At 40.7% G+C, this 18,397-nt stretch overlaps 1 protein-coding gene across 5 annotated transcripts in view; it reads left to right on the plus strand.

Annotated features, from left to right (window-relative positions):
• The window catches only part of GRIP2 (glutamate receptor interacting protein 2), a 577,942-nt gene that overhangs the window by 447,437 nt on the left and 112,108 nt on the right, over positions 1 to 18,397 (plus strand). For all 5 annotated transcript variants that reach the window (XM_089520933.1, XM_089520954.1, XM_089520964.1 and 2 more), the window contains exon 2: positions 12,094 to 12,174. In XM_089520933.1, the coding sequence (XP_089377059.1) occupies positions 12,094 to 12,174 (81 nt within the window). The remainder of the gene's footprint in view (positions 1 to 12,093; positions 12,175 to 18,397) is intronic.

Genomic DNA, 18,397 nt, shown 5'->3' on the forward strand with positions numbered 1-18,397 from the left:
CTCCTAAGGTAAACTAGGAGGGTCTGGCCAGGAGATGTTACAGTACTTACAGTCAACTCTCCATATCCACGGATTCTGTAACTATGGATTCAACCATCCATGGCTTGAAAATATTCCCCCCAAAAATCCCACAAAGGAAACCTTGATTTTTGCCACTTTATATGAGGGACACCATTTTCATATACCGCTGTATATATTGGGACTTGAGCAACCCATGAATTTTGGTATCCAGAGAGTATGCTACAACCAAACCCCAGCAGATACAAAGGGCTCACTGTACTTAGGCAAACATAACTAAGATGTTTATCACACTATACTCTTTTAGTGCTACTATTCCATTTTGACTGCTCTAGCTGCCTCCTGTTGCATTCTGGGATTGGCAGTTTTAAGGAGGGGTATTTAGAATTCTCAGGCAGAGAACTTCTCTGCCTGAGAATTCTAAATACCCCTCCTTAAAACTGCAAATCCCAGAATGCAACAGGAGGCAGCTAGAGCAGTCAAACTGGAATAGTAGCACTATAAGAGTATAGTGTGATAAACATCTAAGTAGCCGATCTAGAATTCTGGTGATAATAAGTAAGTAAATCCTGTTTACCCCTCAGAGACCAATGTGTATCATGTGGTTCTCTGACTCTCAACAGTGAACCTTCTAGGTTAGGCTTACTCACTCCTCAGAACAACTTGTTGGCTGCAAAACATTTTGACTGGTTGCTTATTTATTCATTTTTAAAAGTTTATATATCAGTTGTTGGGCATTGCCCATGAAACAGGGTGGGGTTTTTTGGGGGGGTTAATGTTAGTAGTTCTTTGTTCTAATCAAAATATTAGCTTTTTGTACTTATTTTTCTTATAGGCAGCCTGAATTATCATCACTTACGGTAAGAAATGGTTTAGGGAGCTGGAGATATTTAGGAAAGGAAGGTTTGTACAACCTGACAGATGGACACACTTGAAATTATTGTATAGATTAATGAAAAGCCCTCTTGCTGACATTACTGAGAAGGCAAAGGGAGATGAAGTATCTAGAAATAGTGGCACTTATACATTTTTCTTTGTGGCATTGCCAGTACACATATAACAAATGATGCCTGTAGTAGAATATGCCTGATTCAGTCTGACTTAGACCCTGAGAAATGTTTGTTAGAAGCTCCTGTGAAAATCATGACATTAAAACCCATACATAGGATGAAGGAAGAGAATTAGCTCTGTCTTGCAGCTTTGGACACTGGAACCACTGGTAATACATTCTTTCTAAAGAAGATGTCAAAGCAGCAAATTGCCCCTTTTTTGAACCACACAATGGGGGGGAAGATGTCAAGGCATACAAAAGGAAAGCAGCAAACTACTTAATTTGACTTATTATTGAATCAAATATGCTATTTGGTTTGCCAATTGCAGCTGCACAGACACCACAACTCTCTCTTTCAGATAGCACTGAAAACCATTTCTGCTCAATGAGAGAAGTGAATTGTTATGAGCTGTCGCTTTTTCTTTTTTCTTTTTGGCCTCATTGGTTTTTCTTGAATGGTCACTTGCTGCCTGAGTGATTTGTCTAGGGACTTAACTGCTGTGTATAAAATTGTTTTTGCACCCATAAAGAAAAGAGGGGTTGAAAAGATGTGGTGTAGTGCATGTGCTATTGACCATTTCTCTAGCACTCTGGATTTCCAAAGTGCTTTATGGTCTTTGTTCTTGCAACAACCTTCTAAAATAGGTTGCTGTTCTCTATTCTTCTCTCCTTCTCTCTTAAACTGGGAGACTTTTCCTAAAAGCAGTCAATTTCAGTACTTGGTAAAGGACATCCATGGGGGATGGGTGTACTTAAATACAATCCTTTAGTTGTCCAACTGCTGGATATTACTCCTACTATCTCCTTAGTTCATCAGATGTTAATTTTCCTAGGTCTGCACTATAAATAATCCTTTATAGCTGATGCTGCCAAAGTGTTGTTTCTGTTCTCACCTTACCTTTGTGCTTCTCCAGTTTCATTCTCACTGAGGTAGTAAAGCTTTGGTTCTTCTTTGCCCACTGAGATTGCAAATATATGCTTCAGAATACAGGTTTCTGGTAGCATAACCTTCAACCTACCTGTTAATCCCAACATTTTCCTTGTAAGATAGGTGCTAGCCCATGATTGACCAATGAATTTAATGACTGGGGATGGACCTCAATCTCCCTCATTGTTTCCTTAGTATTCTGAGATGATTGATATGCTGAAACAACTGGGTTGACAGCTTCAGTGCAAATGGTGAGAGGATTCATATGTGAGGCTAATGGTGACAAAGACACTTTACCTCACTGCCATTATGATGCCTCTGCAATGGTATTCATGGCTAGTCTACACTTATGTGTATTATGCAGTTTGTGGAGGATTTTCACATATTTACATTGATGCCTAATTGTCTTCACTTTCCTATGCAAATCTGCATCTGTTTCAACTCCCCTTACCAAAAATGTGCAGCCATGTAAATCCAGGTGAAACAGACTGACAGCTACATGCTTGATAATGAGCATCCTTGCAGATACATACTCACAGATACTCCAGTAAAAACCATGAATCAGCTGAGTTTAGGTAGTTTTTGGGGAGAGGTGTAAAAATCCCAAATTCCTCCAAATACCATGTGGCCAGATCACAGTCTATTTGATTCTAAAGAGTATTTTAATCATGTAGACAAGCTGGCACTTTCAGGTGCTGAAGCACCAGTTGACCAGGGAGACTACTTTGAAAGGTCTAGTTAGTATGTCCAGGGTCCATTTCACACTGCACAATTACAACAGTATGATTTCACTTTAACTGCCATGGCTGCATCCTCTGGAACCCTGGGGTCTTTCATTTGTTAAGGCAGTAGAGCACTCTCAATATCTTCCCTAATATTCTGGGATTCCATAAGCTGTTACCATAACAATTAAAGCAGAATCATAATACTATAACTGCAATGTGCAAGGACATCAGTTTATGTTACATTTTATGGGCCCTAAAGGTTGTATATGTATTGACTTAGACACTACAGTTTTAACGGTAGGAGAAGAACACCTAATTTTGTTCTTACAGATATTTTTTAGCTTATGCAACTTGAGGATGGGACAAAGTACTTAGAAAAATACACCGAACAGCCCTGGTGGCACAGTGGTTAAATTTCAGTACTGCAGCCATTCACAGGCAGGGCTCCAGGGCCCACCAGCCTTGCATCCTTCTATAGGTCACTGAAATGAGTACCCAGCTTGTTGGGGGCAATTAGTTTACACATTATAAACTACTTAGAGAGTGCTTAAGTGCACTGATAAGCGGTATAGAAATGTACTTGCTATTGCTATTGCTGTAAAAATGAGGGCTACAGCATGGACATTTGTCCATCCAGGCTGTTACTGAGTTCTTTCAGAGCTGGGTTTACAGACACTCAGTGGCTGTCTGAGAAGGGCATCTTGCAGATGTTTACTTCAATAGGTATGGTATGGATGCTGGCCTTTTTTCTCAATTCCATGTAATAGTAGTTTGATTGTTATTAACTACAGTTAAGTTGACTTCCATTTATGATGACCCTATAAATGGGAGATCTCCAAGTCATCCTATCAGATCCATGGCTTCCCTGATTGAGTCTATTCATCTATAAAGTGGTCTTCCTCTTTTCCTACTGCCTCCTACTTTATCAAGCATTATTGTCTTTTCTAGTGAGTCATGCCGTCTCATAATGTGTCCGAAGTCATCGTGACTTTTAGGGAGAGTTCAGGCTTGATTGTGTGTGTGTGTGTGAGTGAGTGAGTGAGTGAGTGTGTATTCATCCCTATCCTCAAAAAAAGGAGATGCAAAATATAGCAGTAACTGCAGGTCCATTGCAGTAATTCACATGAAAGCAAAGTCATGCTTAAATTCTACAGCAAAAATTTCTACCATAGATGGAGCAAGAAACCGCAGAGATGCAAACTGGGTTCAGGAAAGGAAGAAGCACTAGGGATCACATTGCAAATATACATTGGATAATGGAGTGCACCGAAGAATTTTAAAAAACCAGTAGAAATCATCAGAGGCTACAATAAAGCCTTTGACTGCATAGATCATGAAAAGCTATGGATTGTTCTTAAAGAAATATGTGTGCCACAACATTTGATTGTCCAGATTGTCCTGGTGTGTAATCTGTACCCAGGACAAGAGGCTACCATTAAAACAGAACATGGAGAAACAGGATGGTTCCCAGTCAGAAAGGGGGACAGCCAAGGCTGCATTCTATTGCTGTATTTGTTCAACTTGTGTGCAGGAAATATCATATACATAGCAGGTTTAAACTCAGAGGAAGGAGGCATAAAATTTGGAGGAAGAAATGTCAACAATTTAAGATACAAAGATGACACCATACTACTAGCAGAAAATAACAAAGATTTTGAACAATTACTCAAGAAAATCAAAGAGGAAAGTACAAAGGCAGGTTTACTGCTCAACATTATGGAAATAAAAATCATGACCATGGAGGATTTACATAAATTCAAGAAAGATGATTAGGAAATTCAAATAGTGGTAGTGTGCTGTGGGCTATATTTCAAAGGAAGAAACTCGCAAAGCTACCTCTTGAGTATTTCTTACCTAACAAAACCTTATGAAATTCATTGGGTTGCCATAATTCAACAGATGACTTGAGGTCACATGCACACCCACAACAAATCAAGTCTGAACTCTCCCTGGAAGCCACAATGATTAAACAAGGACTGTCTTATTTTGGACACATCATGAAAATTTTCCTACAAGGAAACAGAAAAGAGAATCTTCGTTGCTTAACAAGAAATCCTGTTTTGGTGTGTTTTCACTTTCATCCTGGACTCCATTTTACAATCTCTCAATTGTACTTCCTCTGTCACTGTGGTTGGTGCATAGACTTGGATTATAGTAATGTTAGATTATGTTGTTATATGGCAATGTTGATTCTATTTTATATAAAGGACACAGTTTTACTACCCTACTGTATATAACGAGATTTGAGCATCCATGGATTTTGGTATCCATGGAATCCATGAAACCAAATCCCAGTGGATATCAAGGGCCCACTGTATTACAAAGTGACCAAATGTCTCCAGTTTCTTTCAAAAGAAACCAATCCCTGTTAGGTGCTGCTCCAGGGATTTCTCACCACTTGGAAATGGGGCATGTGTAATAACACATCACTGGCTCAGAACAGAGCTTCAGCAACTGGTGCTGTCAAGAAAGACATACGGCATGGGCTGATGTGTTAAACAAATTTGAAGATCTTTGCATTCTTCCTTCTTTCTGTCTGTCTTTTCTTTTAAACCTGTTAACACTGAAGGATTCAATCTGTTTTTATACTGTCATGAACTTGAAACACTTACTTAAATAATGCAGTTTCTCTTCCCTTTTGAGGTTCTTTTGAACACTTTATATTAACTCTGTCAGATGAATTTCTATATATCTCCAGGAGGGGTACATCAGTATTTTAGCATCAAATGTGTGGTTGGATTTCTTGATACAGTCTACAATTTCATTCAGTGAGAGGATGCACATTTGAGGAACTCATCAAATGTGCCTCATCTGATCTGTCATGAGACCATTCATTGTACAAGGGTAGAGAAGGGGCTAGGTTGTCTTCTTTTATCACATACAAAACTGTTCTTCTTCCAAACACTTAACTTTGTGTAAGTAGGTTTTTTTCACAAAGCTGCTAGGAAATATTCAGATGATGAGCACTTGAGACTGGAACTGAGGAGCAAAAGTACTTGTAACAATTGAAGGCTTTTCAGTGAGCCAACCCTGGGTGGCTCTTTCTTCCTGAAGACAGAACAGCAGCTGAAGGGAGCAAACCAACCATCTGCTTAAGTGTGTGTTTTACCCACAAGCTGTGATTTTTTTCATGAAAGAAGTACTATTATTTCCCATGAGTTTACAGCCTATAGTTTGCATGAACAGTTTATGAGTGAATGAGAAGTTTATGAATCTACAGTTTGCATGAGTTTATATGAGGAAATTGTCTGCATAGGAGCACAGGCTTCCTCAGACAATGAGTTCCATGTCATGAGTTTCCTGGGGCTAGAAGGAAAGTGTGGCCACATGACTCTCCAAAACCATTTTGAATCTTCCAGGTCTCCTCTGCAACACTCCTCAAATTATTTATATATTCCATGCTTACAGACACACACAACACACAGAGAAATGACCCCACACCAGTTTTGTCACATTGCCCCTTTTGGATATTTTAAATGTGGGAGAAGTTTTTTAAAAAATAGGAAATTGACTCCAGTTGACTTCCCATTTTAAAAAAAAGTCATCTCCTATGACTAGAACAAGCGTAGGAAAAGTCTAACCCATGGGCTGCACACCCCACTGGCAATCATCAAAGTCCCCAATGTTTCAGTTTCTTTTTTAAAAATCCTACAATTTTGGGGATGACTTATGCACCAAAACTGGCCAACCCCCCCCCCCATTTCTCCATTTCTCTGGAGCACCCCCCCCACACACACACACACACCAACTCCCCCTTCAAACAATGTTTAAAAGGGTTTTGGGGGTGACATCACTTCTGCTGAGCCTAAGATGTAATGGTGCAGCCTGTGGAGATATGGTGAAAATTTTGCCTCCCCCCGCCATACTTGCCCATCCTGGCCTAGAATGACTCATTGAGTATGTGACAAAATTGCCACCCCATGCCCCAGTGGGCATGAAGGTGGGGCATAGAGAGATATGGTGGATGAAACCCTCCAAAGTCATAGGTAGGGCCAGTGTGGCTTTCATCCCCTGGCAGTTTGCCACCTCTGCTCTGGATCTAATAAATACAATCAGACCGCACCATATGCAAGTTTCCCTTACACGGCTTTCAGGTTATGATGAAGCTGCAATATAATTTAATGAATGGTGTGTGTGCTGTGCTGAGCCGCATGCACGCACCCCATTGTTTTCAGTGGGGTGTGAGCATATGCAGTTTTCTCCTTACACTGGGGGAGGGGTCCAGATCAGATCCTCACGTAAGAGAAGGACGGCCTGTATAAGGGCACTATTTAAACACTGTTTTGTGCCACATTTACTTCACAGCATCAAATACCTAGGAAGGTTTGTACATGAGAAACCAGCCCAGGCCTTGTACAACTAGATGAATATTTCTAGAACTCATTTACATGCCAGACAAACCTGACTTCCAACATTATCACACACAGCTTTTAAACTACGATTCCCACGGGAAGGAAGCAGAATCAGTGATCCCTTTTCATTTACAGGGGAAATGAACAGGCAATCATGCAATGCCATAGGTGTGAAAAGCCATTCCTGGGGCATTTACGCAATTTGGAGTCATGTGGTGTCACTGTCCCCTGCTCCTCCCTTTCCCTCTTCCCCCTCCGTGTTTTTTTTAATCCCTGTTTTTTATGCAATTTCAGAGATCTGCAGCCTTAGAATTTTAAATATAATTTTTAAAAGCTTAAATCAGGGCTGCAGAGCTCTGTAATTGCACGAAAAAGGTTGGGGAAAAAACCCTAAAGGCATGCTGGGGGAGGGAGGAAGGGGTTGAAAGAGAGGACGGGAAGAGAGTGCAATGCCAGAAGCACCCCCTGTTCCGTAAATGGAAGAAGTGAGGTGATTGCTGCTCTAAAATTGGCATTTTGCCATTTTATGTTGGCTTGCAGGACTGTAGCATGAAAAGGGCTGGGGTGCTAATGCTCTTGGTCTGATTTTGGGAACTACGTTGTTTTGGACCTGGTTAACTGAGGGGATGGTTAACTGAGGTCAGATTGGAAATCTCCAGGGAATTCCATGGAATCCTCCAAGTATGACTAGAAAAGAATCCTGCCTGAAACTGTGAAAAGCTGCTGCCATTGCGAGTTGGTAATACTGGACTTAATGGACCCATAGTTTGTCTCAGGGTAAGAATTTTTTCTGTGTGCCTAGCCAAGGAGTAATGGATATTGTAGTTCTGTGAAGGTCAGGAAGGAAAGAGGAGACAAAGAATGTAGCATCACCTTTTAGACCAAGTGATTTATTTTTGCAAGAGCCTTTGTGTATTTCAGTCAATTTCCTCAATGATGGTGTCAATAAAAAAAGCTATAGGTATGTTAGCAGTTATGTGGTGTAGTTACAGAGTGCAATAGGAGATGGAAAGATGCTATAAATAATAATTTTGGTAGCATGTTTGGAGTGGAAGTTGGAGGCTTGTAAATATGGGTAGTGATCAATGGGCTTTCAATTTAGCTTGGTGCTTAGACAGCCATTGGAAGGCTGCATAGTGGTGTCAAGAAAGTGAACTTATTGTGTGGCTTGGGACTCTCTGACAGCACCAATTGTAGATATAATTTATGAGCTACATAATACCTTTCTGTGGAGGGTGTATGTCGTAATTTTATTTCCTACACTTCCAGTTACCAAATTCTAGTAAGATAGTAAGCAAGGGGTGGTTGGTCTAATGAAGCCCCCAGGATGACCTGTTGTGGGATAATGCCAAGCACGCAATCTCAGAGTCTTCACTGAAGACAGAGTTGAAGGGAATGGGAAAGTGATCTCTAACAAAGTAAACCTAATTGACAAAGCAGGAAGTCAGCCAAAAATGAAGAAAAGATGCACAGCAGGAAAACAGAATGCCAGCAAATGCCAGTTCACACTTCAACAGGCTCCTTCCTTGACTGCTCAAATGTTTCAGTCAGATAATGAGCAAAAACAAATGCTTTAGCATAATACACTATGTTGGGGAGAAGACAACTTGGGGGATTGGGGAGAGGCTTCATACTAATTATTTGGCCATCTGAACTGTCAGTGAGATGCCAGAAGATTTTGTTGACCAGCATCCATTTTGCATGGCTAATTGTGGTTGTTGTATATGGATTGTTTTTCTTGCTGGCTCAGGCCACTGAAGCTCTCTATGACTTACTGTATGTAGTGTTTTGGAAAGACAGCTAGCTCTGCTGTCAAGCTTGCTTACTTGCCAACATCAATTGCACTTCTGAGGCAGGGTGCTGCTGATTTTGAAGATGTAGTGTCAAAGTGTTGCTCTGAGGTTACCGAAAGCAGATTTCAACACTCTCTCTAGGTGCTTGCAAAGGGGCTGCCAAACCATGTGGCAGATGGTGTTTCTGGGCCATCCACATAATTCTTGCAGCTGACTTCTGTGGCTCTCTGTATCATAGTCCTCCCTTCTGGACTATGAGCTTTGGGCCTCTGATGGCAACATACACTTCTCTGTCCTACAGCAAAGGTATATATGCCACTTCTGACTGTTTTTTTTTAATTACCCAAAACTCACCTTCATCTACGGTTGGCCAGATATACGCTAACTTGACCTCACTGCTCTAATCTAATGCAAAAATAAACTATAACATTTTTTTTATTTTGCCTGTACCCAAGACAGCAGTACTCTGTATTGTTGTAAAGAGCTTGGGAAAAGTCCTGTTGAAGCATGATTGAGCCTCAACTTTGGCAGATCATCTTCATACTAGAAATGAGCTATTCTTGTTGTTACCATCACCTGCTTAAAAAAAAAAATCAAGTCAGTTACACCATATGAGTTTTAGATGACTGATTAAGTTTGTGTATGGATACAAATAACAATGGCTCCAAAGCCCACGGAATGTGTTTTTGCAGTTGCCACATATGCGTCTCATAGCATCTGCCATTTTACAAGAGCTATCCCATCCAGTGTGACAAAGGGTGCTACTTGGGATTATACTTTATAGCTGTAGTTCTTAGAAGCACGTTATTCATTTGTTTGTTTAAAAAATATGCTGCTAATTTCTGTTTTGGGAGGGGACTCTTTAAGCCAGAAATGGTATGCTCCAAAGCCCAGGGGACAACAGTGCCTTGATTTTCAATCCCTCCAAAACTCAGGGGAAGCAAACGGCCTGGTTGTTTTTTCTCTCTTTTCCACCAAAACATCTTGCTGCATCTTCTCAAGAGGCATTGCCACACTGTAAGGTGGTGGAGTGCCAGGGCCTTTGGTGGGGGATAATGCAAGTGTCCCTAGGACATCACTGTATTCCTCCCACAGGGCTGCAGGATTCCCACCCCTACTTTAATCAAACATTAAAGCAATGCACAACTGCATGTCTTCTATAACATGCAGGTTGGCCATTATAGTCAATAGTGCCTCTTTCCCAGCCTTGTACCAGGATGACCAGATGCCCTCCTTTTCCAGGACACATCCTGACCAGGAGGAATTTCAAAATTTCCTCCATTTTGAGCATGACTAAAAAGCATGAATTTACATTGATCTGAGTGTGTATAGCTTTTAGTCATGTACTACATTTTTTCTGAATGTCCTACATTTTGCAGTGCCTTGCCCTCCTTTGTAGTCAGGACATCCGGTCACCCTGCCTTGTACCCTCCAGAGGGATTGCACTACAAGTCCCACAATCTTCACCCATTTGAGGTTGAACATATCTGGAGGGTACCAGTTTGCAGGAGACTGTACTTGCACTTCATAAAAATACTGTATTGAAATCAGTGAAGACAGTAGTTAAATAAATGCTTACATTAGTATGAAACCTGAATCTCTATGCCCATCTAAGAATCTGCCCACCACATTCTGCATTCTGATGACTGTGCTGATTTCCTAAACATGGTATCTGTTTCCTGTGGGGAACACATTTCCAGTGGGTGCTGCAGTGCTAGTACCATTCGGAAAGGAGTCTGTTTGGGGCACTGAGAGAAACTCCTTGTGTGTAGTAAATTATAGCCACTCTATTGAGCCACAGCCAGGTGCATTATAACTATTGCACCCATGGGTTTCCTTAAAAATATTTTTTTCTCTATCGGTCCTGAGGTTTCTGTGATTTGATGCAGAAAATAAATGTGGGGGAAAGTGATTTGGGAATTCTTATTTCCTAGCAAATAAATAGGGGGGAAAGACATATAAGAAATGAAACTTACATTTAATTGTACCGTTTGGATTTTAAAAGGATGTTCTTTCAAATACTGTTTCAACCCACCCTGTATGCCCTCTTCATTTTTATTATATGCTACTTCAAGCTGCAGCAGGGAGAGGTGACTTTGAAATAAAAGGATGCGAGGGAATAGGTGATTGAATTCAAGTATGGTGATTTAGTGCTCTGTTGGTATCCTGATGTATTATTCCATTTCCAGAGACCAGGGGTTTCTTCACAAGTATTATGGCATGCTTAAGACTTATGGGAATTATGTTCTCTCACCCTTAAAGGGTTATCTGTTGAAAAATAAATCCGATTGGGCTCTTAAAGCTGCTGTTCTGGGTGTGTGTGTGTAGGAGAAGTGCTACAGATCTTGGGAAAGTTTAGCTTTACGCTTAATGAAATCTTCAGTATGCATTACCACCACTTTGCTGTGACATTAAAGCCCTATTCAGGCAATTGCCTCTCCACTTGCATGGAGAAATGGGTGATGGGGACATTGGCATTCATGAGAACCCCATCCCAGAATATCCTGCTATACCAGGCAGTATCCCAGAGGTCTGTGAGGACTCTGTAACCACATTCATCCAAAACAAGCTACAGAACTCCTGTGATCAGGAATCCTTCTAGTCATGGCAGCTTCAGAACTATATTAAGCCAAAACAAAAACAAAACAAAACAAAACCACAAAACCATTACAGAAGCATTTTTCTTCAGACTTTCACACTCTACATGCAAAGGGTGCACTACACTGTTGGGTGTTTGGTGATGTTTACAAGCGAGGCTTACATGTTCACCAACATCCTCACCACCTCTACAGCCACAAGCATAAATAGAGTTTGAATGGTTCTAATGCACATTGATCTGCCAGTGACCCCATGAAACACAGACCAAGGACAAGGCTATTTCTGAGGTGATGAGGGCAGTCTGTAATGTAATATGAGAAGATCCAGATCAGAACTGATATTAGATTGCAGCTCCCATCATCCCTCACCTTTGGTGGTTTAGAGCTGATGGAAGTTGCAATCTAGAAGCATGTAAAAAGCCATACATTTCTCCAGCCCTGACCTAGCTGCTACTGTGTCTGGTTTATAAGTCATCACAATGATATTATTTTCATGCCTTTAGCCACAGAATAGTTTACTAGCTGCAAGATAATAGAGGATGGTTGAAGGAAGTGTGTTACGAATAGCAGGGAAGTAAGTATTTGTTTTAGAAACCATGAATTCTTAGTTTGTTTCCTTCCTCTCATAGATGATGGGCCTTATTCGAAAGGGAGCAAAGACTCAGGTGGACTGGACACAGCTTTGGTCTCAAGAAGGCAAAGTATTCCAGGTAATTGTAGGTATTCTCTTATCCATGTATATCTGTTCAACTCACTTTGGTAACATGCATGTTCAGACAGTTAGTTGTTTTGTTTTATACTCTGCATGCAACAGAGTTAGCAGACATTAGGTGCTCAGGATTTAGCCTCCCCCCTCCCTTCTTTGTACTAGAATCCAGAGATCCACAGTCTGGAACTTGGTGCCAAAAACACATTTTAGAATTATTGCTGCACCCAAAATTTGGAATTTGTTTTGAGTCTGAGAATGGAACTGAGGTCACAATCCTCCCATAAAAAAATCTACAAGCATTTATTATTTTAGCATTTAGCATTATAGAAGCACAGTGATGGTATGCAAGGCATTTTTGTTGCTGCTGTTGTTAAACACCATATCTTTGCCAATACAATATATTATTTTCAAATGTATTTGCCAATCTACTGCAGATCATCCTGATATCTACTAGCAGATGCTGATAAAACACCTACCAGTCCTGCAAGTCTATTCTTAGTGTTAAATCAGGACACAACAATTGTACAGGTGCCAGGGGACAGCTTCCCTCCCACAAGCCACCTCCTCCTGAGAATCAGAATAGTTTCTTTTTTGTCCATCTCCCACCAAATAGGTGATTGGAAGTGATGTTGTTTTGGCCAGGAAGTGGTGGTGGCTGTCAGGTTTGGGTGTCAGGTTAGAGGTATGTAGGGCGTTTTTGCACATTTTTGTATATTTGGGAGTTTGGGGGCACAATTGGGGGGGGAGGGACAATTGATGCCTGAAAATAGCATTGAAAAAATGGCATGGGAGCACAAAAGTAGAGTTTGGGGCCATGTGTGGCCTACACTTTCCCCAGCCAGGCAAACTGTGATCTAGAATATTAAGTATATATGGGAAGATTTAATAGCTGTTGAAAAGTACAAAAGATGTTAAGTGATGAGAGTGACCTTCATCATCATAATCATCACCATCATCATCATCATTGTAACTTTAAGCGCTGTACTTATACATAGTAAGCTATTGGTCATACTGTCTTCATCTTGTGGGATTTCAGCTGAAGCCCTGGCTGATATGACAAATATGGAAATGATCTAGGCAGTTGACACTAAGTGTTTCCACCTCATGGTAGCCCTCAGATCAACGAAATAAAAGGGATGTTGGTTAAAACACAGTTGGATCACAATTTAGGGCAAATCCAATTGCATATGCAGGGGCTTTATTAGAAGGCTGTGGGTGTCACAGATGACACCCTAAGGGGGGGGGGGGGGATGTTTAACACCACTGTTCCCAAAACAGCTGCTGACAGGCTGTGGCTTTCAGCTGTGTCCCTGAAAAACACTGACAAGATGGTGTGAGTGGGGCAAGGCTCGATGGGAGGGGAAAGGAGAGATACCAGGTTTTTTAAAGTTTTTTTAAAAATATTCTTTTAAAAAATAAAAACCAAATCTTACCAAATTTTCATTTTAACTACATGAAAGTGTGTACATGTAAATATATTCAGGCTGTGCATATGATACATTATTTTAATTTTGCTAGTTGTTTATGTCACAATTGTTGCCATTACATTCAGCAACATATGGGAAATATGATTTAGAAGTAACATTAGTACAAAAACATTACTAAGGATTCTGTATGGTGTTTTATGAGAGGAGGTCAATGGAGGGATGACACCATGAGTTACTGCACTGGCCAAACCTAGTGATGCCACTGTATATGAGTTAGAAATCAGGTGACAACCTAGATTGTAGAAGTGAGACCTGTGAAGAAACCGTACTTCTCTGCCACCATCACATCCACACAGGTAAACTTGTAGTGCTTTTTACAACACTATAAGACCTACTTCATCACCATGATAGGACGTGAGTGCCAAAGCAGTGGCTTGTGATTTCTATGTGTCTTGCGACAAAATTGCTCTGATTTGCCTTGATCTAGACTCTGCCATTGAGGCAAGACATGTTGATGGTACACGCTTATCCTGTTGTGTGAGAATCTTTTCTGTTTGTATGCTCAGTGTCCTTTACTTTTAAAAAATCCTTTCCCTGCTAAGCAAGTATGCCAGTGTGGGACTGATGCTGTGGTAAAAGGAGGTGATTAATGCCTCTTTATGAGAAGGACCACCCCTCCTGCTTAGACAAGGCAGTAATGAGATCTTTATAAAATCCACTTGTCCTTGACCCTGGGAGTTATCAGCTATAAGCCACTCCTCAATTTATCATTATTGACTAAAGTGACTGAGAAGTTGATGGAGCTGGTTACTCCAGACATTTCTGGGTAATAATGATTAGCTGGGTCTATTTCAGTTGGGGTCTCTGCTGGAATTTTAGATTCAATCTACTTTGTATTCCCTAGTAGATGACTGACACTGACCCTAATAGAGATTGAGATTTAGCCTGTTTGGAAGTAGCTATTCTGCTCCTGAAGGTTTGAATTCTTAATCTGAGAGTACTCCTTGATTCTGTACTGTCCCTGGAGTGCATCAGCCATGACTTTTCCCAAGCCTACCTGATTTTGCAATAATTATCCATGCCTTGGTTACATTGCATCTTGTCTCATGAAGTGTGCTCCATGTGAGGTTGCCCTTGAAGTGTGTTCAGAAGCATTGCAACTAAAATATAGCAGCTAAGGTACTAACTGATGCAGTGTTTCTAGTACCGAAAAGACCTGTGCTATCTGTCCATTGTTTTCTGGGCCAGCCTATTTCAAGGTGTTGGTTGTAACATTTAAAGCCCTTAATGAGTTGAGAGCATCTTGCTATCTGAGGGATCACCTGTTTCATACGAACCTCTCTGGATGTTAAGTTTTTGTTTTTTAAAAGGATCTTTTAAGCTTATGGCATGTATTATTAAACTGACGTACCTCTATCTGGTTTAAAGCTTAATTCAGGTAGCATCTTGATCTTATCACACACTTTTTACCATCGAAATTGTCTCCCGAATACATCCCAGGGCCATCTCCACTTGCAGAGCTGCTCCTTCTGGCTCTTTTTGAATCTGGGAGTTTTCCGATTTAAGAAAATGGCTGCTGGAGCAGCTCTGCAAGCGGGGATGGACCTGGTCTGTATTTGGGCAGCAATCTCGGTGGTAAAAAGCATGTGATAAGATCAGGGTGCTGCCCGAATTAACTTTTAAACCAGATCGAGGTAGGCCAGTTTAATAATACATGCAATAAGCTTAGTGGTATCCTCAAAAGATCCTTTTAAAAAAGAAAAACTTAACATCCGAAGAGGTTCATATGAGACAGGTGATCCCTCAGATAGCAAGTTTTCTTCTCTGTTTCTCTCAAACAGTGGAATTCACTCCCCTCAGTTCTGATTTTTGCTGGTTTTAGGATGTGTGTGAAAACACATTTTTTTCAATCTGGCCTGTTAAGTCCTTTTGATGCCTGTTGTTATTCTGAAGTGGTTTTATTTTGTGTTTAGTGATGCTTGTTGGTTCTCCTGAGTTAAGTCTTCTTAGTGGAAATATGTGATAGCAGTGAAATTAAATAAATAAATCTGTAGGTGGTTTAAAACTGGCAATGAATATATTTCATTTTTCAAAATCTTATGACTACTTTTTAGACTGTAAAAAATAAAATGCCTACTTTTTGTAGTTTATCCTTTATTTACAGTCACAGCTAATTCTTTGCAGATGTATCTCTATACCAGTTTTCCTCTTTCTTAGGAATTTTCTTAATAAACTTAGTGAAATAAATAGAACAGGATAAAATAACCAATTACTTCTAGTGAAATAACTTGAACTCAGTTTTCTGACAAACATTTGTATATTTTTACCACCTTTCTGCTCTTAAACGTGCTTTATGTGCCTCTTGTGCTTAAAGGGCAGGTGAGACATTATGGTTTCCACATAAAGACCACCAAAATAACTTTCTACATTGTAGTGCTGCATGAGAGAATGTCATACTTGTAAGCGGCTTACATACTGTATGCCAGTAAAGATTCTCCCTAGCTGGGCTTGAGTTAGCTGGGCTAATCGATTATCATGGGTTAGAAAAGCCCACCTCAAAGAAGAGGAAATGTCTTCATGCACCTAAATCATGGGTGGGAATCGTGTGGCTGGTAGTATACTGTGGCAAGCCTTCATCATGGCAGTCCTTCTAGCAGCAACCCCAAAGAGAGTGCAAAATCTTGGTGATTGTGTTGATCAATATTAACAAGCACAAACACAAAATGTAGCAGTTGTCATCTCATCCAGAGCTGGTCATTGGTAAAGCTGATGAAGCTTGCCCACTAGATTGCCCAAAATACTTAGAATTCCAAGGGTTGGCCATAATAATATTGGAGATGGAGCCAGTGTGACTTCTGTCAGGAGTGAGTTCCACAGTTGGGATATTGCTGCAGAGAAAGCTCTGTATGTGTACCCACTGGTCCAAACTTATGGGGTGGTGGGACAGGTTAGATTTAGTGTAGGATTACATAGGAGGAGATGATCTTTCAGGTTCTCACACATTAAGAAAGTAACAGATATATACTCATTGGTATTACCAGGGAACTAAAGTAATCTCTCCATTGTACATATACTCAGCGGTGGTGGGAAATATAAGAGTATGACGGACAATATGCAAAGGGATCTTGTAACACCTTTGAGACTAACTGTGTGAAAGAAGTTGTAGTATAAGCTTTCATAGACTTGGTCTACTCCATGCATCTGAGGAAGCAGTCCAAGTCTACAGAAGCTTAGGCTACAATATCTTTTGCACAATTAGTTTCAAAGGTGCTACAAGATCTCTTTCTTCATATGGCTATGTTTCTGAATTCTACCCCTGTTTGATGGGCACTTATGCTCTGGGTGGTCTCATTAAGCAATTGTCAAAAACCAATTGTTAACTCTCATTTAAGATGTAATAACATTCCATTGTAGCAACATCAGTGTTTATTTGTCATTTCTTTGAATTTTTCAAGAGGAAATTTGTAAGATTGTGCCAGATGGCATTCAATTTAGAACAGCAGGGAATGGTGAGGAAATGTCTGGCACTTACTGAAATTCTGGGCCAGTAGACTGAAAAGTTACTGTACTTTGCTGTCTGTTAAAATAGTTCAAATATTTGAGAACACTAAAAAAATTAGAAGGCATACTTGCAATATTAAACAGAAGTTCAGCTGTGAATGAATGTTTTCTAAATGGATGCTGGAAATATCACATTATTCTCCATTTATGCTGAACAACAGGGTCTGCTTGATGAGGCCTGATTTACCAACTGACATACAGAAAAGAATATTTCTTTGGTGGTTTCAATCAAAGAATTCTGGCTTTCTCTTTCAAGCTAGTAGTTAATGATGCAGATATTTCACACGAAATGGAAAACATTACCTATAAGGATAAGGAAGTTTTGAATGTAGTCAGGATCTAAAACAGTGAATTGTGCCAGGTTCATTTGGATCCTGGCCATAGCTGAGGTAACTGATTATTGATCAGGATTACCAGTGGAAATCTGCAGTATTGCTAACACTGCACAAAATGGAGTGATGTGATCCTACCATGAGTAGCTGTGCCATCTGATGGCTTAGTCAAGAGTTACATTATGTCTAGGGTCCCTCCCCCCCCCCCCCCCCGATAGGGCTCTCTTCCTAAAATGCCAGCTTTATACATAAAATAAACAGCCAGTAGTCTTTTAGCTGCATCTCTTGGTAGCTGGCTTGGATGAGTTGTGGACTTTCAAGGAACATGCATTTTAGATTAAGAAAGGAAGTAGTAGGCTGTCCCATTTCCCATTTCTCATATGACTTCCATGAGACAGAACCTACAGATTTCTTTTTAAATCAAAGGGTGCTGGTAGAGAACATGCTTTACAATGCAGAGGCCCTTGATTCAATCCTTGACATCTCCAGGTAGGAGAGAAACAAAAGGCAAAGGTAACAAATAGAGTCAGAACCTTGAATACAGCAGTTCAGAGTTATTATAATAATCAATGAAGACATAGAACCGTGATGGCGAACCTATGGGACGCGTGCCACACAACGCCATTTTGCTAGCATGGGTCAGGGGGAAGGAGGAACAGATGCATGTGCACCCATTTCTCCTCCTCCTTGCCACTTCTCCAAGACAGCTGGAAGCTGGAAAATAGTGCTGGGGAAAAGGAGCCACAGGAGCATCTGTGGCTCCTCCTCCCTGCCTTCTCCTGGTCCCCAGCTGCCTCAGAAGGGACAGCTGGGGCAGCAGGAAATAGTCTGGAATGAGGACGAATGGCACACGCTGATTTCTCCTCCTCCCCAGGGACCTTTCCCGGCTCCCAGCTTCCTTCAG

The sequence above is a fragment of the Sceloporus occidentalis genome, unplaced genomic scaffold (genome assembly GCF_023333645.1).
Source record: "Sceloporus occidentalis isolate IW3139 unplaced genomic scaffold, rSceOcc1.0.p SCAF_1, whole genome shotgun sequence".
Lineage (NCBI taxonomy): Eukaryota > Metazoa > Chordata > Lepidosauria > Squamata > Phrynosomatidae > Sceloporus > Sceloporus occidentalis.